The following is a 22,838-nucleotide window of genomic DNA, read 5'->3' on the forward strand; positions in this document are numbered from 1 at the left end:
ACCCTCGAGAATAATCGCGATATTAGTCTTGCGTTTGCTTTTGTCCCATCGGCATAAATCCTAGCCTTTTCATTCTGTCTCAGTATCTCTGCGGTCCCTTGCTAGGGAGGCCGGGCGGACCACCATCTTGTGAGACTGATCTTGCTGGCGATCTCGGCCATTTCATAAAGTTGGCGACGTAGTATCAGAGGCCCTTGTGGTAAAACAAAGGCGTACAGTGCTAGCATATGAGACAGGTTCTTGCTGAGTGGCTTGGGCTGTAAATTGATTTTATTATTATTATCATCATCCGACGCATTACTATTTGATGCCCGTTTCACCGATGTTGGAACCTCACTTTAGTGAAAATGTGGAGTGGCAACTTTTTGCATTATGGGCACAAGCTGTTTTTTTGTTACCCCACAGAAACTTTTAACTGAATTCAATGTGGCTGGTTTTTACTATTGGTAATTAGTAATTATAAGGAATAGAGCATGACTGGGGTTTTTAACATTTAAACCCAGATGCAGAAACGTTTTTTTAAAAAGTCTGAAAAACTGAGTTAACCCACTTCTATGCTTTTTAGAAATGGCACTACTGAAATGAATTGCAAAAATGAGTACTTTAAATAAAAACTATGAAACGGTAATCTGAACCAATAGTTAGTCTTCAATTTACGATCACAATTGAGCCCAAAATTTCTGTCATTTGAGACATTTAAGTTTTGCCCCATTTTACAACTTGTTGCCACAGTTGTTAAGTGAATCAATGCAGTTGATAAGTGAATCTGGCTTCCCCATTGATTTTGTCAAGCTTGCAAAAGGTTGACAAAATTATCTTGGGACACTACAACTGTCATAAATATGAATCAGTTGCCAAGCTTCTGAATTTTGATCACATGATCATGGGGTGCTACAAAGGTTGTAAATGTGAAAAATGGTCCTGTCACTTTTTTCAGTGCTGTTGTAACTTTAAACAGTCACTAAATGAACTATTGTAAGTTAAGGACTGTCTGTAGTGATTCATATAAGAAAAGAAACAATAGGACAGGGACGGTAGGCACGTTGGTGCGCTTATGCACGCCCCCTACAGACCTCTTAGGAAAGGGGTGAGGTCAATAGTAGACAGTCTAAGGTTAAAGTTTTTGGGGTTTGTACATAGCAGTTCAACTAATAAATATAACTGAGTAATAGAATATGAAGAACAAAAATAACATAGCAAAATAAAGCCAAAATAAGATCAAAGACAAACTACAATCATATTTACATTCTCAACCATTGTAAAATGAGCTAATTCAATGCCCTTGCCCAATGTCTGAGGGAAGGAGCCATATTTTCAATGGTGCACACGCCAACAGGATTGAGACCATCCAAATTTCAGATCTAGTAATCCATCATAATAGAAGACACATTTTCTGAGATTTAGAAAATGACATTGGATCTGGAGCATGCCAACCCTACTGAATTTTGTAGAATGGGCAGAAATAATTTTAGATATGGAATCTCCAAAATAATCTGGCCATGTTATAAAGAACTTTATAGGTTGTAGACAGCACCTTGAATTGTACCCAGAAGACAATAGGGAACCAGTTTACAAAATAGAGGTATTACATGAGTGTATTGTGATTCCTTATAACTCTTGTGGGAACCAATTGTTAACTACCAAATGTTTTCAAGGACAGCACATTATAAAAGTTCAAGAAGCTGACCAAGATTTGAATGACTGAATAAGGTTTGTAATCTAACAATAGCCACAATTAATGCACAAGTCTGATTTTTGCAAAGGCCCCTATTGGCCATAGCTTTTCCTTAAGGAGAGGCTGGGCACAACCCTTCCCCAAATCGCACAACAATTTTGTCTGGAGGAATATATCTAAAACTAATGATGGAAGATCTGGAGATCCAGAAGATCTAAAATTCATAGCTATTTAGTCTTGCTAGGTTTCAGCCTAAACTTGTTTTTCCATTTCCAGCTTCTAGAAAGTGGGAGAGTATCTTCACAGCTTTATTTGGTAGAGCAGGGGTAGTTTACCTGAGTATCATCAGTGCATAAACTCCATGCAGATGGAGAGCTTCATTTAAGTTAAATAGCAGAGAGAGCAGAGCCCTGACTGATCTAAAAAAGAAGAAATGTACTGCTGGACTTCCGGTTTGAGCTTCTTCAGCGACAGACCGAAACCTCATCTCTGCGAGGCTTTGATCCGTGCTCGCTGCTGGAGCTCCCCGAGCCGGCTGGTTTTGGGGCTAAGTCACCCCGTAGAGGTGGTGAAGAGGGGGGAGACTGCCAGCAGGGTTGAGGAGAGCCGCATCTCTCCTCCCCAGCTGGCCATTACTCCCTTTCCCGAAGGCGGTTGCAGCGGTGGTCAGAAATGGCCACCACAAAGAACTCGACCGGAAAAGAATGTGCAGGAGGAAGATAAGAGAAAGTTGTGGTTGACCGGGTCAAACAGCAAAAGCAACAAATAAGGTATCCTGGAATTGAAACTGTTAAAAAACAATAACATTGTTCCCTAAGAAGATTTTTAACCTGCGAAAGAGAGAGAAAAGGGAAAAGATTTGGTTTTCTCCTTTTCCTATACTGACAGCTAAGAGACTTAAGCAAGAAATTGGAAAAAAATCCACTTTGACATCAATAGGCATTTAATGCTGAAAATAAAAAGTCAAAGGGATAATAAAGATTTCTGGATAATTAAAAGCTTTTGAAAACAGGAAAGGAGAGAAAAAGAATAAAAGGGTAGGATCTGGAAGGGAGGAGACTGCCTGGAATTAAAAAAGAACTTACAGCAAAATCTCAACAAGACTTCCAAAAGATACATTCTAACTGAAATATCGCAACAAAAACCCCAGGAAGAGAAAGTCGAAAAAGAAATAAGAAGATATAACTCGGGACTATCTGGATTACTTGATGATTTCTGGATTCTTGGTTATTGTTTTGAATGACTAAAATCAATCAGGTGGTTGTTTAAAACTGTTTAAAATGGCTCCACTTTTAGAAGAACTGAAAATGGAACTTAAAAAGTACAAAGACGATGCACAAGAAGGGAGAGGTTCTTTTGGCTTTGTATTTCAGTTTTTAGAAATGGAGATTTGGAATTTTGAGAAACAACAAGAAATGCCTGCAGAACAAGAAGATTACGACAAAGAAGCCATCTTTAATGAACAAGTAATCTTAGATGGGGGGGGGGGAAGGAAAGGGGGAAAAGAGAATGGAAAGTTTAAGATTGGGAAAAACAACTCCCCCCCAAAATAGAGTGAAAAATAAGTATAAAATCAGAAAGCAACAGAAGAGGGAAATGCAGAAGAGAGAGTTAGAACTAGAGAGACAAGGGGCTAAAAAGGGGAGGGAGAAGATGAGAGGGAAGAAAGAAAGGAAAAGAAGTTATAAAGGACAGAAGCAAAATATAGAGAAACGGCCTATTTAGAGATAATGGGTGAAAACTTAATGGAAAAGGATTCTGCAAAGGTACATAAGATAGTATGGTTATATTAGAAGCAGAAATAATTTTAGAAAATATGAAACAATGTATGATTAAAATGTCTGATAAAATAGCTACCGTAATTCAGTGGAATGCTTGTCAATAAATGTAACAAAAGGTATATTTAATGATTTATAAAACGTGAAGAGAAATAAGGGAAAAATTAATTATGGAGATTATATGTATTTTTAAGGAAGTATATTTAATTGAAAAGAAGTGTTAAAGATGTTAAGATTTTAATGATAGAACTGGAATGGAATGAGGGTTTATAATTACATATATTTACAATCTTTCTTTTTTTTTTAAAAAAGAATATAGTGTGACAACAGACAAAAGTATAAATATAATGATTTGAATTGAGATGAGATAATCAAAATAAAAAATTGAGAAAATTAAAAGAGGGGAAAAACTATATAGAAAATGTAAAATAGTATAAGATATGGAAGAGCATGAAATTGAGTTTTGTGTCTGTATAAAGAAGTTCAACCCGGGACCATGCTATTTTCAAAAAATATGTTTTACTTGTATTTTGTATGTGTGAAAACCCAAATAAAACTTTATTATAAAAAAAAGAAGAAATGTACTGCTATAGCTTTCTCCTCTGACCCACAACAAACAAAGCCTACCCTGGAGGAAGAATAACCCCACAGCACTGTGTTCTCCCACCTCTGAAAGTCAATCCAGGATACATGAACAATAGTATCAAACATCACTGAGAGACTGGGGATGGACAGCAGGATGGATGTACCCCTTCAATCCCATAAGAGAATATTAAGCATTATCAATGGTATCTCAGTATTATATCCGTCATTCCAAGTGAAAAGCATTCAGATATTGTCCCTTTCTTTGCTATAGTATTTTTCCAACCAAATGTATGATACGTGGAGACTGCAGTTTTTTATATATATTTTGTGTGTGTGTGTGTGTGTGAGAGAGAGAGAGAGAGAGAGAGAGAGTATAAAATCCATAAGGCTATAATTTGATATATCTAGTAATTTTTCTCAAAAAATTGGATGGGGTGGGGAAAGAAGCCACAAAGGAATGTTTTTTTCTGTTTTATTTCAAAAACAAAAAACAAAACACACTTCAGCAGCAAAAAAGAAAAAAATTACAAAAAGAACACAAAGGACTGGAAGATATAAGATGTTTGGTGTGATTTCTTTCCACATTTATTCAAGTTCCTTGTAGCGGGCAAACATGACTCTCCGCACTGCATCTCGATACGTTTCATTAGATTGCCTTCTACTGGGCCTTCCTTGGGTTCCTAAGCCTGCTCCCTTCTTCCGATTTTCTGCCTGAAAAAAGATACATAAATCTCATTGAAACAAATATACTTTTATTGCCAGAGAAGAAACAGATTTTTAAATAATATTTCAATCTCTTTTAATTATCTATAATTATTAAGTACTAAAAAAATTCAGTATTACTTCCCTTGCTACTTATCTGCAAGAGAGGAGAAATTTAACTTATGATATGCTTATTTCATTCTAGAGTTTATTTCTGACATGCAAGATCAATTTAGTGCCTGTGCTTCACCCAGATTTCAACATATCTACTCTATCTCTTCAACTAAGTCCTCAAGGTAGCTATTCTTATTAAAGTAAACAGGCCAAAGACCACAGAGCCATGAATCCCATTTTTGGAGCACTTCCTGCTCTCTCGCTTGCTCTCTCTTTCGAGTAGTACTATTAAGCTATTCAGACTGATGTTATTCTGTATACTGTAGCTTTTCAGTGAAGACTCTCAAACATTGCAAATGAAGAGATCAAGTAATTTTTCAAGCCATTCTTGATTACTGGTGTCTACATGGATTTATCCATGCAATTCTTCTTGACGATAATACAGAAGCAGTTTGACTATTACTCCTATGATGTTTTTCCAACTTCTCAGCTTGGTTTCTCAACATGAAATTTTATAGTAATCTCCAGTTCAAATACTAGCTGGATATAACATTACTAAGTTCTTTAAGAAAAGCCAAGGTCATCTAGATCAGAGGTGTCAAACCCACGTCATCACGGTGGTGTCATGTGTCATATTGGGACTTTCACCCCTTTGCTAAACTGGCGTGGGCGTGGCCAGTGCATGATGCATCTGGGCCGCGGGCCACGAATTTGACAGCCTTGATCTAGATGCTGCCTGTTCAGTAAACATTCATTTGTAAAGATAGGAAATTTACCTCTAGTGGTGAGGTCATGCCTTGTTCATTGCGCCCTAGCCCCGAGCCTTCCTTCCAGCCCATAGCCTGCATCATTCGGCTTCCTTTGTTATTGCTCTCCATTCTTCCTTTATCTGTGGACTTACGCTCACTGCAAACAAATACATGTGGAGACATTTTAAGCAATGCACAGTACATTTTGTATACGTGCTTATAGTTAACTAGAATCTTAGGAGCCAGGCTGTCATTTTTCTTTAAGCATAGGCATTTGCCAAATTCAGTCTGGAAGACATGCATCTATACTCCAGTATATTTTAAATTTACATAACCGATATAAGAGAATCTTAATACTTAAGAAGTAATTCTCAAAGGTCCAAGGCCAGACCTGGAGACAGTAACATGTTAAATAGTTCTGTGTATGCACTTTCTTTCTTACAATACATGGGTTATATTGGGTCAAACTAATTTTTGCATCACTGCAAAAATCCCAGTAACTAAGAAGGCTAAGTAGTAAATACACAAATCAAGCCATTTTCTTTCAATATTATATTTTCATTTTTAAAGTAAAATAACACATTAAAAATAACATTGTTGTATACTTTTGAGCTTTAATTGTTTTTAAAACATATATCCTGTTTTAACATTAAATCTCAAAGCAGGGCTATCACAAAAACAATCCCAGTACTTAAATTATATAATTGTAAAATATATTAATTTCAAATACTGATTTTATCACAGTCTCATGCCATTTAAAAAGACATAGAAGCAGCTGCAAGGACTTATTTCATGAGGCTGTGTCAATACCTGTCAGAATTTCTGAAGTATTTTGGCCGTTTTCTCTCTGGAGATTCTCGTTCCTCAAATCTCTCTCTTCGGTCATTTCCCTTTTCTTTATATTTTCCCTTTTTATTAGAAAACAGAATTACTAAAAATGCTTTTACTGATGTTCCCTCCCTCCCTGGTAGGGAGCCTTAACTGAAAGCCCAGGCATGCCCAGCTAATCTAAACCAAGAAAGAAAATCTGCAGTCACAGAAACATAGGACTGGAAGGAAGCTTGGAGGTTTTCTAGTCTAATTCCCTGCCCTTGGCAGGAGATCTTATTCTATCCCAGACAAATGGTTGTCCAATCTTTTCTTAAAGACCCCCAGCAATAGTGCTACTACAACTCTGGGAAGTAAGCTGTTCCACTGATTAACTATTCTCATTGTCAGGAAATTTCTCCTTAGTTCCAGGTCAGATCACTCTTTAACAAGCTTCCATCCATTACTTCTTGTCTTGCCCTCCGAGTGCTTTGGAAAATAAGTTGACCCCACTCTTCTCTGTGACAGCCCCTAAAATACCGGAAGACATGATAGCATTGTTCTGATATCTCATGGGCTGCCACAAAGAACAGGGAGTCAAGCTATTCTCCACCTGAGGGCAGGACTAGAAGCAATGGGTGGAAACTAATTAAGGAGAGAAAGAAGCAACCCAGAACTAAGGAGAAATTTCCTGAAAGTTAGAACAATTAATCAGTGGAACAACTTGCCTCCAGAAGTTGTGAATGCTCCAACACTGGAAGTTTTTAAGAAGAGACTGGATAACCATTTGTCTGAAGTAGCGTAGTCCTGCCTGAGCAGGGGTCTGGACTAGAAGACCTCCAAGGTCCCTTCCAACTGTTATTCTATTCTATATCACCCCTAATCCTCCTCTTTGATAGACTAGACATGCCTAGTTCTCTTCTCATCATATGATTTAGCCCTTATCATCTTTGTTGCTCTACTCTGCACTCTCTAGGACAGGGGTGGGCAAACTACGGCCCGCGGGCCACATCCGGCCCGTTGGTCATTTTAATACGGCCCGCCTCTGGAAAAAAAAAAAATCTCCTCTGAAAAAAAAATTGGGGCCGGCCAAAAGAGACCCCGCACCGCGCACCAAAAAATCGCACACACAACACGGAGCTGGGCAGCTGCTTCCCTGGTAGCGGGGACAAGGCCGCCGCCCGGGGAACGCCCACTGCTTTCTCTCGCCAGGGCCGGGCGGTGGCGTGTTGCCCTGCGCCGCGTGGCCCCTGCCTGGCAGCGCGCTTCTCGGCTGGTCTCCTCCTCGGCCATACAGAACAAACAGGCAGAGAAGGAGGAGACCAGCCGGCTGGTTGGGGGAAGCTTTCTGCGCCGAAAGAGACAGCTACTAATCTCCGGCTTTGCTCCGCTTCTCCAATGGTCCGGCACCACCCTGTTCTATGCGCCGGCTGCTCGGACTTGCTGGGCCTGACACATAGAACAGGGCGGCGCCGGATGTTGGAGAAGCAGAGCGGAGCCGGAGATCATTAGCTGCCTCTTTCGCAGCACAAGAAGCCTCCCCCAACTGGCCAGGTGCTCTCCTCCTTCTCTGCCTCCTTCTCTGCCTCTCCCCTCTTGCTCCTCACAGTTGCCCTGAGCTGGTGCGGTTCTTTACTTGGGCAGCCAGATGCCTGCAGCAGCACCCACAGCAGCAACAGGCAGTTCCGCCCGGGCTCCGCTCAGGTGTCCGGCTGGGGCTGTCAGGAGGTGCTACCGCCGGCGCAGCTCCGCGTGGCTCCAGTCCCGCGTTGCCTTGGGAAGGGAAAGGCAAAACCAGGAGCCGCTGAGCCTGAGCCTCCGGTGCCGCTGCTGCCGTTGCAAAGCACCGCCACAGCTCTTCCTTTTTGCCTTTCCCTTCCCGAGGCAACGCGGGACTGGAGCCGTGCGGAGCCGCGCCGGCGGTAGCAACTCCTGACTCAGGGGGCCTCCGAGGGGAGGGGAAGGAGGAGAAGAAGGGGGGGCGATTCACAAAAAATCTTGTGCTGACCCGGCCCGTCTGTCAAATTTTAAAAGTCAATGCGGCCCCCGAGCCAAAAAGTTTGCCCACCCCTGCTCTAGGATATCTCAGCATCATCTTTTTTGTATCATGGCGACCAGAACTGGAAGCAGTATTCCAAGTGTGGTCTCACTAGTGCAGTTTAGAGTAGTACTATCACTCCTCATGATCATGATGCTATCCCCTTGTTAATGCAGCCCCGGATTGAATTGACCTTTTTGGCAGCTGCATACAATTGGTTCATATTTAAGTGGTGGTCCACTAGGATACCAAGTTCTTTCTCACTACTGTTTGAGCCAGGTACCATGTATTCTGTACCTGTGCATTTGGTTTTTCCTGCCTAAGTGCAGCACTTTACTTTTCTCACCACTGAACTGTAAAAGTAAAAGCATTACTTTGGATTTACACAGTGGGTGTTTCTGCCTGCATCTAAGGACATGAATATATCCAACAGATGGGACACACATTGATTTACTGTTTATAAAAAGCCTGTTTCCTCAAGCCATATTGCAGCAGATATAAGAGGAAAAAAAAGTCTTCTAGTCACCTCTCGCTCTCGCTTCTCCAAATATGCCAGTTCTTGCTCCGATCGTTTTATTTTCCAGTGAATCTCTAAGTTTTGCTGTAAGAAAAAGCAAATCCTTAAAATGTCAGCATTAGAATTAGCAATAGATATTTGAGAATAATGGAAACCCCAGAGTAAATTTTAATACCAAAGGCTACCAAGTTCTACAGAATGCATAGCACAATAAGAGAAAATTTATATCAAGGTACTCATTAAAGCAGTCATATTTTTTCTTTCAAGAAGAGATCTTAGTATTTAACTATTAATTTTAATTAATTGAATTATATGGATATTCTGCTGGAAGAAGTCAAAATCAGCTCTTTGAGATTCTCTGGTAAAGAGCCCCACATATTTCCATCTAAACTACTCTGATCTTTCTTAAAACTTCACATGCCTCCTCTCCTTTCAATTGTCACCATAGATTTAATCAGGGGTGGGATTCTACAGGTTCGCACCTATTTGCTAGAACCAGTTAACATTCTAAGCAGTTTGGAGAACCGGTTGTTAGAAGAAATTACTGGCCTAATCCTGTAAGGAAGGCAGGAAGGAAACATTCTGGTGTTGCTTACAGAAACTGCCTCTCTGTTAACCCTTATTACATTCTTGGCAGGACTAGACTTCCTGTCTCTGGAACTTCTCTGGAGTTTTTCCCCCTTCCTTTGCTGGTACTTTACTTGAGTGGAGTGACCATTCAAAGTTATAATGGCACTGAAAAAAGTGACTTATGACCGTTTTTCACACTTATGACTATTGCAGCATCCCCAGAGTCACGAGAGGCCAGGTGAGGAGATGCATGCCTCGATTTGAGTGATGTTGAGTTGGCCACGCCCAGCCAGTCACATTACCACCAAGCCACACCCACAGAACCGGTTGTTTAAAAAATTGAATCCCACCCCTGGATTTAATACATCTGCATTGTGATCAGCAACAATCACAGTTTGCTTTAAATCAATGTTAAGATCAAGATTTAGAAAAATAGAGATCAAGATCGAGATTAAGATCAAGATTTAGAAAAAAGATTTAGAATTTTTTTTGTCATACTTTAATATTTTGTCACTTAATACTGAAAACAGTAAGAAGCAATTTGATTAGATTTAGCAAGTCAAGATGTACATACTACATCTAAAGGAAGCACTTGTGAAACACGAATCTTCATTTTTTTCCAGTTTCCAGTAATAATTTAATACTCCACTTTGAAGTATAGTAATATCTATTTCTACTACTAAGAAAACAATTCTTATGGCAAGTCCATTTTCCCAATCATTCTAAATCTTGTGTGCAGGAGACAGTTTACATTGCTTAATTTTTTTTAGTTGACATAATAAGAAATATCCTCAATTGTAAATAACACAGCTGTATTTTTAACTGAAGATTCTACATGTTCCTATGGCAACCCCATTTTTTGCTCAGTTATCAAAGCCACATCCTTAATGAATTAACTAGAACAGTCCAATCTATTTTCAACTGCAGGTGTTTGGTAAGTGACTTCACTATTCACAATGTTTGCATGGTAATATGGTTCAGAACTCAAAACTGATATACTTAATCTGAAAACCTGTTTAATTTCTGGTTGTATTTCTGTCTAAATTGCCAATTAAAACAAAATTACTAAATGTACAACAGAAGCTGTCAGAATATATTGCTTCCTTTCTTACTTTGTGAAGGTTGGATAGTTGTTGATGTTTAATTAGAACCTCTTTATTTGGAAACTGCCTCCGGCAAAGTAAACATGCTAACTTATTCCAGTCTGTCAGCTTATCTTCATCGCTTTCAACCTTTTGGGGCCGTTCCTCTTGCTGGACTACTGGCCGTGATGGCTGTGGCTGTGGCTCTTCTTCCTCTTCTTCCTCATTGTCACTATCTCCACCATATTCTCCCAAAAGCCCTATCAGAGGATTCACCACCTTTGGCTGTAGAAAAGGTATAAAAGAATGAGATCCACATGCAGAACTGAACAAATTCAGTCATTGTGTTGGATGCCTCAAATGACCAATAATGACATCAAGGATAATATGCTTCAGTCTGAGCATATAATCAATATATTATAGAGTAATAAATAAGTTATACATCAGAAAGCAGATCCAAATTCAAATTCTACTTTACCATGAACTAATCCAATGGCAATTCTCTACTGTCTGTAATAGAGGGGATGTAGTCATAATGTAATGACTTGAAATCTGAAGTGATTATGCAATTATGCAAAAACAAATGGAATTATTTTTAAAATATAAAGGTTAGATTTTAAATAAAGCAATGCAATTATAGAGTTACAAATAAACTTACAATATTACCATTATTTACCATTTACATCTTAGTATACTAGCTATGCAATTACCCAGTGGGAGCCATGTTAACATACTACTAAAATTTAAACCCAGATTCATCCTATTCATTAGTCTTCAGAATTTATCCCTTTACCTCTTTGTTCTCAAATTTACCCATTCTCTCAAAGCTGAACACCATTCAAGCTGAAATTTCATTGTGACTTGTGTGAAAATTATGCTAATATTTTCTCCCCTTATTTATGCGTTATTTAAAGCAGTGGTTGCCAACTGGTAGGCCGCAAGAAAATTTTGGTGGGCCACAGAGAAATATCCCCCCCCCAAAGCAATTAATCCAGGCTGTGCAGGAACACAAGGCTGAGCCACCCACATGGCCCACCCACTCGCTGGCCCCCACCCTTCGGCCGAGCGTAAACCTTACCTTGAGTACAGCCACGTGAGCTGGAACTGGAAGGTAAGACCAACGACGAGGGAGGGAAATCCACCCCGGGGTGGCTTGCTGACAGTCGGAAAGTTGGTCCCATATTCTAGAACTGCAGTAGTCACAGGACTGGCCCTTTGGTCATCCCGGAGCAGCTCCAGGATGACCAAAGGGCCAGTCTTGTGACTACTGCAGCTCTGGAATATGGGACCGGCCCATGGTGGAGTTGGAAATTTCCTCGCCGGCCAGGACGAGGTAATGGTGCTGTTGCAGCAAGAGAGGGGCATAGTTAAACTACCACATCTCTGTTCCAAGCTGATTGTTGCAGCCAAATTCTCTGCTCGGTCAGTATTCTGGGAAGACTGGCTCGGAGATAAAGGGGCTTCCCTTTGCATGAGCAGGCAAGTCGTTAGGGCACTACCCAAACTGGTGCCTGGGGCTCAAGGCCCTCTTCCTCCAGCCTTGGGAGGAGCACCGCTTCCTACCCTGCCCCCCTCTGGGTAAGCCCAAAGTATCCCTCTCATGCACCCACCACTGCAGTTGGGTGCATGAGGAAAACACACTCTGCATGGGGGAGACACGGTCAGTGCCCATTGTGCTGAGCCAAAGGGCACTGGTGGGCAGGGGAGCAGCTGCAGCCGGCTGGCAAAGTGGTAATGCCGGTTGGTGGACTGATGCGTGCAGGGAGGGGAGTGCGTGGGAGATGGCAGCGTCAGAACCCTCTCTGGCTCTTCCCCAAAGCGCCTTGTACCAGCCGAATCCCCTGCCCTGAATGCCGCCACCGCCGCTCCCCACCTTGCTCAGGACTGTCAGGATTCCGGCAGTTACTCTTATTAAATCATGAGCCTCTAGCCACACTCCCAAAACTAGAAAATATTTATTGGAAGTTACCATTCTACCTGGCTTATTTTTCTTAAATTCTACTAGAGGTCTGTCTGAGATGAGAGATGACCCATGCTTCACATTTAGTACCTCAGGAATGAACACTAAGTGAGTCCATCTACAGGAGACAATAACGCAAGGGTTCCCCATGTCACTACATAAAATAGATGGGTCTTTCACTGCATCTGTTCCTTCTGACCATTCTACTATTACAAGCAAAAAGATGGAAAATTCAGACAAAGTACAAAAAGCCTGCTTTCTAAAGGGCTTATAGCTTTAGAGAGAAACCTTTTGAAGAATTCAAAGATTTTTCTTGCTTTCTAAAAGATTTTGCTTCAGATGTGCTCTGCCATAAACCAGCCTGTAAAATAGCTATAATGTGTACAAATGTGTCACTTCACTACACCCAGAACATGCCAGCTCTCCTGAGACTCTTAGCTCTATCCAAAAGCATGATGGAATAAAGAACATATACTTAAAGAAATATGTGTAGAATATTGTCAGGAGCATACTTTTTAAAACTTAGATAAAATTAATTTTGAAGATAAATTATTGCAATAAAAGTAATAAATTCTTCTTACTGGAGGAGTACTTTCTTCTTTTTTCAATATTGGAGGTAGTGGCTTTTTAAAAACATCTTCTGCAGAAAATTTGTCCTCTTGATGCTCATTCTGAAACATTAAGTGACAATTAAAAACCTGTTTACAATTCCATCGCTTATATAAGAACAATATTTTTTTGTACTTGGCTATTTTATTTCTAAGAAAAAAGACAAGCTGGATAAGCCTGTTATTCATCCATATTGGTTGAATAGAATTCCAATCCTTTTTCACTTTCAGCATTTTATACTTTAAATATGTAGGTTACATAATTCATAACAATGTTCTCATGACCAATAACTACCTTGGCTGATTTATTTCTGTGTCTTTCTCTTCTCTCTCTATTATCTCTACTAGATGGCTCATCTCTTTCACTTGTCCTTTCTTGGCTTTTATAATGCCTCATACTAGATGGTGGTGGTGATGCTTCCCGACCCATTGGTATTTCTCTCTGCATAAGAAAAAAAGGGATTTTTTTTTAAAAAGGAACATTTTACAATAATGAAAAGAGAAAAGGAACTCATTTATGCATACAATCTCACCTGAGTATTGGAATCATAGTACACTCCACTTATGGGATCAAAATAATTTCCAGTATCTGGATCATAAATGAATGTAGACATATCAGAAGAAGCTGAAAGATGTAAAACATATCAGGACAATTGTTATAACTTATACCTGCTGATCTGGGGATTGTAGCAGTTTGTAACAGACAGGTAAATAGAACAGATATAAATAAATAAAAGATATAATCAAATATATTCTGGTTAATGAGATAGAAGGTCCCAGAGATATGTACGGTAATGAGATAGAAGGTCCCAAAGATACGTACAGTAATTAATATATTTTATACATTTTAAATTATTAAAATTATAATTTCTTGCCCTTTATCCCTAATACCTGCTACCTAAGATATATTGATCAACCTTAAAAGAAAAAGTTGTTATGATTTTAAGTGAGCTATCAAAAAATTCCAAAATATGAAAAGATACTATAAAGAAAAGATGATTCTTTCAAGAAAATTGAAGTCCATTTTCTATTCTATTCTCATTTATGGCTGCATTTTGGGTTTTTAGGATATTTATTACTACTGTATATTTTTTTATACTTGGATTTGCTATTTTTATACTTTACATTTTATTTATTGCTGTGTGCTGCCCGAAGTCACATTGGTGAGTTGGGTGGCTACATAAAATTGATTAAGAAATAAATAAGAAAAATATTTTATAGTACAATCAGATTCAGAGAAATGAGATGGCTGGATGGAGTCACTGAAGCAGTTGGTGTGAGCGTAAATGGACTCAAGGGGATGGTAGCGGATAGGAAGGCCTGGAGGAGTGTTGCCCCTGGGGTCGCGATGGGTGGGACACAACTTTGCAACTAACAACAACAATCAGATTAAAAGATAACCTACACTCTGATTTTCGTTTCTGTGTGTCAGTGCTCCTTCTGTCATTCATGCCTCGTTTGCCCTGAAATACAAATAGGATTTTAAAATAAGAATTATAAAACACAAATTTGAACATACCAAGTTATAAGATCTAATAAAATGTTATCTGACACAGAAAAATACATCTGTTGAAATCAATGTGCTCATTTACAGAATGCCTGATTGTCATTCCTAGAAAAGTCTAGTTTTCCCATATTTGCAAAAAGCAAGAAATTCCTGCTCCTTTATAAAGATAAGAAGAAGAATGGAAACTTGAAATCATAGCTCATAGTGTATTGTAATGGCATATCATGGTAATGGTACATCTATCCTAGATTTATCACTGTTAACCTCGGAATCTTATTAGGATTTAGGATATAGCCATTTTTCTTACCTTTTGGAAAATATTATTTCTACCTGTACACTTTTATTTTTATAATTTAAATGCATGCACGTGTTGGCCAGTTGAGTGTGTATATAACATTTTAATTGTTCTGAGTTTGAGGGGGATTGAACTGTGAAGTCAATAGATCTTGCACATTTTTTCTGGTTACACTCACTGTCATAAATTAAATATAAAAATATACTTAAGTTTAGGCAACTAAACATTTGAAATGCTGGATGGCAGCAACCAAGTTTCTTCAAGTGCTGTCATAGATTACAAGCATTACCTGGTTGAAGCGAGAAATATCACCTTGATCTCCATATTCATTTCTAGCAACAGAAACAAGACAATCATCAAATCAGATTAAGTGTTCCAAAAATACTACATGCAGTTAACTAAGTATTCTTCCCAAAAACTCTCGCAATTTCATTGGACCTGTTGAACTATTAATAAGTTGAGTGAAAATACTGTATAGTGAAGCATTGTTTTTCAATCAGAATTACAATTCAGTGCACAAAACTTAAAATCCTGACCTTACAAATCTTCCATATAGACATTAATTCAACAATTGATCTGATATGTCTTGATTTTACCATTTTAATTTAAATTAATGTTATTACATCATCCAAAGTCAGAAATCACTGTCAGCATTATAAATTACCCAGAAAGTTCAGATCAACTTTTTGACATTGCTACAGAGGATATTTTGACACGAAACATTATAACAAAATAATATTGCTACTAGAGTTATATCTAATTTTTCATTCAAGTTACTCTATTCTTGTTAAATTTACTCTCAGAATAGCTTAAATGTGATGTATGTTCATAACAATTAATTTATTAAGAAAGATATTATAGTTTAAACATAACACCACTTGATATGGACATTCAGTTGCAAGTATGCAAGTATGCTAATTTATGAAAACTTGATTGCCTAAGCTTTCTCTGTTTACATATTAAAATATCTATCAAAATAACAAAATTCACAAAATGAAATCATATCAATAAATATTTTAGTGACATCCCTATTACCTCCTCTTTCCTGTAGCTAGGTTTACATCCACGGCACGACCATCAATGCTGATTGGTGGATCTAGGTCTTGTAAAACTTTCACTAACCGGCGTGCCTCCTATAATGAAAAGAATTCAAGAATAAGCAAAAAGTAGAGATCAGGATAGGGACAATAGGTTTCAGCTGAACCCTGGCATGAGAGAGTGGCTGTGGGTGCATGGGACCTCAAAATCCAGTTATTTATCATCTTAATTCTGAATGGGGTTGCACTACCCCAGACAAACCTGGTGCACAACCTGGGGGTTCTCCTGAACTTGCAACTCATGCTCAAAGACCAAGTGGCAGTCATGGCTAGGAAGGCCTTTGCACAACTTTGTGTTGTGTACCAGTTGTGTCCTTAACTGGATCATGGGCCCTGCATACGTTCAATCATGTCCTAGTCATCTGTTGCTTAGCTTATTCTAATGCATTCTGCATGGGGCTACTCTTGAAGAGTATTCAGGAACTACAGCTAGTGCAGAATGCAGCAGCGCGCACAGTTCTGGAGGCTCCTAGGATGGCACATGTCATTGCTGTTACATGAGCTGCCAGTTTGCTTCTGGGTCCAATTCAAGGTGTTAGTTATTACCTTTAAAGCCTTATATGGTATGGGTCCAAATGAGCCGTCCCAGCCCAATGGGACTAGCCTGCCTCTCTCGCACCAGCTGAAGAGGTCTGCTATGGACCCTGTCTGCCAAAGAATTCCAGCAGGTGCAGTCAAGAACAGCCTTTTCTGCTGTGGGCTCAATCCTGTGGAACACTCTACCACTGGAAGTGAAAATTGCTCCTAGCCTTTTGACTTTGTGGAAGGGTATCTGCCGATTGGCTTGAGCCCACAAAGAGGGGGGGGCTGCTCAGAATCAAACAGGATTCTGAATCACTATAAAAGTCCAATTTAACTTCGTTTTCATAACATTAGTTATAGGGACACCAAAATAGCAGATCACGGTTTTCCCTCTAATTTTTCCATGCTTTCTCTAATCCCAAATGAGAGTAATACCAATAAAAAATAAACCTCTAATATTAAATTCCAATTATAAAATGCTATTCAATGAGAACCTGTCTGAATTAACATTCTGCAAAGCTGACTCTTTTGGGATTCTTACTGCAATGTTTGAAATCAGTTATAGCAGAACTAATATTGAAGATAAACCATTGTAAAGAATTCAAAAAACTAAGCTCCAATACAGCTGTACTGGATATACAAAGATTAGACTTCTCTTTCCCAAAATATGTGATAAGAAAAAGTCTCATAGTGCATCTTAAAACTTGTAATGTTGTAAACTGAATCAAACATAAATTATGTGTAGAGTATTCTACACTACCTGAGTTCATATGTTACAGTAAATCACAATGACATAAGTAGTGTATAAACAAAGCCATTTTCTTCTTTATTGATATTCAATCATATCTAAGCGTTAGCAATAGCACTAAGCCTACCCAATCAAGTTGAGTAAGCTATCCTACACAGAGGTTGCAGTTCACCTATAATTCTTTGTGCTTTTTTACTCCTTTCTCTCTAGTAGAGACACAAGAAGGAATTTGAATATTTTCTTTTCAGGAAATTACTATTACATCTAAGCAGGCTTATTTTAATAAACTACAATTAATAGTTTGAGTGTAATAATGTGATTCAGGAGAGGGAAAGAAGGAAGTACAAGCCTGAAGCTTGCACAGGCTTAATCTTACAATGCTAAACCATGGTTAATTGTTAGGTACAAATGTAGACACTGTTTGATAGCTTTGGATACAGAAGCGTGAAGAATAAAATTTAAAAATGTAAACTCATAATTACAAAGGACACTGTAATGAACAGACTCTCATAAGAAAATAACAACTTAATATTTCATTAATGTTGATGTTAATGAATGAAGCAGGGAAATGAAGCAAGGAGAATGCCAACATACAGCATGAGAGTCGAGTTCAATGAAACCATAGGTGTAGCCCATCCGACCAGCTTTGTTCTTCATTACCCGGACACTTGAAGTAGAGAGACGGACATATGGTGCTAAAAGTCCTACAATCACTTCCGGTGGAGTGAAGCGAGGAATGCGTTTTAACATAATTGCTGTAAAAAGTGTAGCAAAGACAGAAAATAATCATATATGTTCACTTTACACAAATTTAAATCATAATTATAGAAATAAATTAAGGCCATAAATACAATCAACTTACTTTTACTCTCATCCTCCTGACGCTTATTTTCCACACTTTCTCTCCTTGAACCACGGTCTTGGTTTTCTTTCCGGGGTGGGTACATTTCAAGGTCCCTCTTCTTTTCTTGTGGGAGCCACTCTTCTCTGTTTTTATCCTTCTTCTTGGGTTCAAATTCTTGAGGTGGGCATTGCAGCTCAGAATCTGGCTTCTGAGGCGGCAGCTCTTGGGATGGAGTAGGGTCTTCAACAGATTCCCCCTTTGGGCTCGGTTCCTCAGGTAACTCTTCCTCTTCCTTTTCAAGTTTTTCTTCTGTTACTAGGAAAACAAATTTAATGAAGTCATTTCAGCAAAAACTATGTTAACACTATTTTCCTTACTACATTATACAAGAATATTTAAATACCTTATTTGGATGGTTATGCATTATAAACGTTCCAGTTGAGAACACAAAAATTTTAGACTTACATTAATCCATGAAATATGGAAAAAATTGTCATTATCTCCCTGAGTCCCTACTTTTCTTTTTTCTTTTTTTTTCATGTGGCAGCACTCCCCTAATATTACAATATCACTGAAAAGTTTCTAGTGGTCACAATACTATTCACTTAAACCAATACACAAAGAAAAGCAACAAAAAGAGACATGCGGATTGAAGAGCTGTTACAAATCCAATCCAATAGACTTACTATAAAGGTCCATTTTCTTCCGCAAAATCAAGACACCTGAAAGTGAGTATTTTCACTAATTCTTCAGGCAGTGTTTAGAGCTCTTCTAGGAGGGGAAAACCCTTCTGGCAGGAGAATGCTACAGAAAAGAACTCCTATTTGGAATGATTTTAACAGTCTCCCGGGAGTGTCTTTGGGATGTGAAAGTGCCAAGATGGTTATGCATTGAGTGAAGGAGCTTCAATTCATGTGCCAACCTGTGTCCATGATTTTATATGTTAATGTTTTTTATCTGTTGTGTTTTTTATAATGGATAGTTTTAATGTTTTTCAATGTTTCTATGTTGTAAGCAGCCCAGAATCATTAGATACAAGATGAGCATTAAATACATTTTTTAAATAAATAAGAAAATAAGATAAATTCCCAATGGATGTTTATTCTGTATCTTGTAGCTAGTTTTTTAATGTATTTTTTAATTATTATTTAAAATACATTCAATTCATCTTCCATTAAACGGTGTGTCATCTGGGTACAAATATCTTGTGCAGTAACAATTAAAGTTTACATCCATGTTCATACTTCAGTATTCTGTATTCTTATCTTATTCTTATCTTGTTAATATACATATCTCTATTACTATAACACTCCTCTTCTTAACATGTTTAATTCTATTAACATATTTTTTATATTTCACTAATCTATTAGCTATTTCTAGTTTTCATATTTTTTTCTCTAACCATCGATAAAATAATTCCCATATCTTATAATAGTCACCTTAACCCTAATCCTTCATTCTAATATGCAAGTGTATTCATTTCTGCACATTCTAATATTTTTCTGATCACATTCTCTTCGCTTTTCCAATTTCGAGCAAATACAATTCTAGCTGCAGTTAATACATGAATAATCAAATATACATTCTTTACTACAAATTTCAAGTAAAATCCCCAACAGAAATATTTCAGGTTTTAAATCAATAAGCTGTTGTATCATCTTTTCCAACCACGTGTGTTTTGTCCAATATTTTTAGCTTCTACACATGTCCACCATATATGATAATATGACCCAGGTATTTGGTGGAATTTCCAACGTTTAGCTGGTTTATCTTTAAACATCCTTGCCAACCTCGCCGGGGCTAAATGCCATCTATAAAACATCTTATACAAGTTTTCTTTATATGCAGTTCACATTGTTAACTTATAATTTCTATCCCACAATTTCTACCATTTATCTAATTCTATTCTATAACCAAAAATTTTTGCCCATGCTATCATTGTCTCCTTCATTTGTTCCTCTTCTAATTTAATACCCAACAGATAACTATACAATTTTTTTATCAATCTTTCTTCTGTTCCTGTTAGTATTTTATCCAGTTCTGTCAATTCTCTATAGAAACCATATATTTTGCATCTTTTTCATATCTAGATTGTATTTGCATGTGTGAATACCAAACCATTTCAATTCCTTGCTCATCCAATTCTTGTTTAGTTTTGAGTTCACCCTTTCAATTCAAAATATCTTTATACCTAACAACATTTCTCATATTAAAAATGTTTGGGTGAATACGTTCTTCCATTGTTGAAAGCCAAACTGGTATTTTCAAGTAGTGCCATTCTCTGATTGTCTCCCATGCTAGCAATAAAGCATTTCTTATATAGTGTCTTTGAAAGTAACAATGTATCTTATTTTTCTCATACCATTGAAAGGCATGCCAACCCAATTGCAAATCATGTCCCTCCAGGGTCAATAACCTTGTATTCCTCAATACAATCCATTTTTTCATTCACGTTAACATCACAACCTGATAATATAATTCATAATTTGGCAGTCCAAAACCTCCACTCGTTCTTTTATCCTGTAGCATTTTTAAATTAATTCTTGCTTTTTTTCCTTGCTATATAAATTTTAATATTTTATTCAGATCCTCAAAATATTTTTTCCAGCTTTATGGGGACTGTTTGAAACAAATACAATAACCTCGGTAATATAATCATTTTAATTGTGGCTATCCCTCCTATTAATAATTGCAAACATTTCCATTGTTCTAAATCTTTATTAATTTATTGTAGCAATTTATAATAATTATCTTCTTTGTTACACATCTTGCTATTAATTGAATCCCTAAGTACTTTACCTTGAGACAATTGTCTTTGATTAAATCACTTTATTGCCTCTAGCGCTGCTGATCTGGAACCTTGCTCAAGGTACTGAGTTTGTACAAGTTATCATTTGTTTCTGAGGACTGTCAAGAGATATGGATGGTTGATTCAAAGAATAATATGCTAATTAGTTGTTAGATGGTCGCCTTTCTTTGTTTTGATGAGATTGGGACATTTTCTGTCTCCAGAATGGAATCCAAGTATTATAAGATGTGCACTAGCTAAAAACTGTTCTTCCCTTCATTAATCAGGAACCTAGATTCTTAAAAAATAATATCATCGCCAGACATCTTTCTTTCTTTCCCCTACTCAATTGAGGACATAAAATAGAGAACTATCCAAGAAAGTACATGCGTGTATTTCCCAGGAAATCAAGCGGTTGATTATGGTCACCAATTATCTTAATGAATACTCTGGGAGTCAATGGCAGAATTAATGAAAGGGCATGCAATGATAGAGGACATCCTACCAATTTGAATCTCAGGCACTTCCTCTGTGAGTAGTGATTAAGATGTGTTCCTTTGATAAGATAATTCATTGATAATTTTCAGAGTTTCAATATGACAGTTTCCCCACTAGAGTTTCAGAATAAATCTTTGTTCTTTTTAGAAACGGTGGAAAAGTAAACCTCTGGCATCACATCATGGGACCTATTTGATCACTGTATGCGCAAAAGGTAATTATTGGCCTTTGGTACTAGTCAATGTTCGAATGATTTGCATGACATATAATCCTGTCAGATAATGTCTTTAAAATGCATTACACATTCAGCTATGGGCTTTTTTGTTAGCCTTTTGCCAAACAATGATTGCCTGATTTTTATAGGAAAACATTCCCTTTTGGTTGGAATTGAGGATGGCATGGTTTGTTGAGATCTCTGCCACTCTTAAAGATGCTCTGGGTTACATACAGTCTCTATGATGCTGGCAAGCACAGTGGGGGGGCTAGAGAAATGGTGGTTCTGGTTCTTCAGGCCTAGAATCTTGCAGACTCTCTTGATATGCTTGGTGGATTCAGGACTGATAGTTATTTCTCTTCCTCATCTAGGGACATCTGTGCCATCTTTCTCATTTATTAGTCCTAAAGGGAAGTGTTGAGCTGTATGTCATAGAGAGGAAAAGAGCTGGATATTTCTCCCCTCATTTGGTGGCATGACACTGTCATCCTGTTCCTTATTTTCTATAGTGGTAGTCTAAATAGGAATTCTTTGGAGTAGAGGGACCTTGCAAGAATGGATGTCTTCTCAATTCTTCCTCCTCATTCTTCCAACATGGGCTGTCCAGCTGGAAAAGAGAGCCCATGTTTGTTGCATTCCCTGCTTTTTTTCTCTATGATAGGGTATGTAGCCAGTGTTATTAGGTTCAAAACCTAAAGGGCATGGCTTGACTGTTATCCTATAGTTATCATTGGAGGTCTCTCCTGGGATGTAAAAATGCATGAGATCCTCAAGGGAAGAGACATTACCCGGTACAGCCAGTAGAGTGATTCTTGTGCTCCTGGTTTCTAGTCTGATGTCTTAACCATTATACCAAGCTCTCTCTCAATGAATTCTCTAAATTCTACTAAGAAAAGTAAATAAGCTACTAAATAAATCAACAAAGTTCTGTTTAGACTATGATAATTCTGGCCACAAGACCAGCCGGTGGAGCTAGTGATTATTTGAAGTAAGACAGAACAGAGTTGGAGGAAAGAAGAAGCAGACTCAGATGAGCTCTAAGCCCAATCTCAAGAACTAGTGAGAGAGATACTCACTTTCAGATGCTATAGTTCTGCAGTAGGAAAAGATTCATTCTCTTGTTTATTTCTTGAATGTTTC

The 22,838-nt window shown here is 38.0% G+C and overlaps 1 protein-coding gene across 9 annotated transcripts in view; it reads right to left on the minus strand.

Annotated features, from left to right (window-relative positions):
- Nucleotides 1-4,600: 4,600 nt before the first annotated feature.
- RBM6 (RNA binding motif protein 6) overlaps nt 4,601-22,838 on the minus strand; it is a 72,807-nt gene continuing 54,569 nt past the window's right edge. For 5 of the 9 annotated variants that reach the window (XM_026673302.2, XM_087955000.1, XM_087954999.1 and 2 more), the window contains 13 exons: nt 18,217-18,513; nt 17,949-18,109; nt 16,023-16,120; nt 15,277-15,319; nt 14,591-14,648; nt 13,719-13,810; nt 13,481-13,627; nt 13,159-13,248; nt 10,648-10,902; nt 8,975-9,049; nt 6,414-6,511; nt 5,631-5,760; nt 4,601-4,749 (listed from right to left, as the gene is read on the minus strand). In XM_026673302.2, the coding sequence (XP_026529087.2) occupies nt 4,624-4,749; nt 5,631-5,760; nt 6,414-6,511; nt 8,975-9,049; nt 10,648-10,902; nt 13,159-13,248; nt 13,481-13,627; nt 13,719-13,810; nt 14,591-14,648; nt 15,277-15,319; nt 16,023-16,120; nt 17,949-18,109; nt 18,217-18,513 (1,670 nt within the window). In that variant the 3' untranslated portion in view covers nt 4,601-4,623. The remainder of the gene's footprint in view (nt 4,750-5,630; nt 5,761-6,413; nt 6,512-8,974; nt 9,050-10,647; nt 10,903-13,158; nt 13,249-13,480; nt 13,628-13,718; nt 13,811-14,590; nt 14,649-15,276; nt 15,320-16,022; nt 16,121-17,948; nt 18,110-18,216; nt 18,514-22,838) is intronic. The other 4 variants (XM_026673303.2, XM_087955002.1, XM_087955003.1 and 1 more) reach the window with 2 other exon arrangements.

Source organism: Notechis scutatus, chromosome 2 (assembly GCF_049901735.1).
Source record: "Notechis scutatus isolate UNSWTSFEM ecotype Mainland chromosome 2, rNotScu1.2, whole genome shotgun sequence".
Taxonomy (NCBI): domain Eukaryota; kingdom Metazoa; phylum Chordata; class Lepidosauria; order Squamata; family Elapidae; genus Notechis; species Notechis scutatus.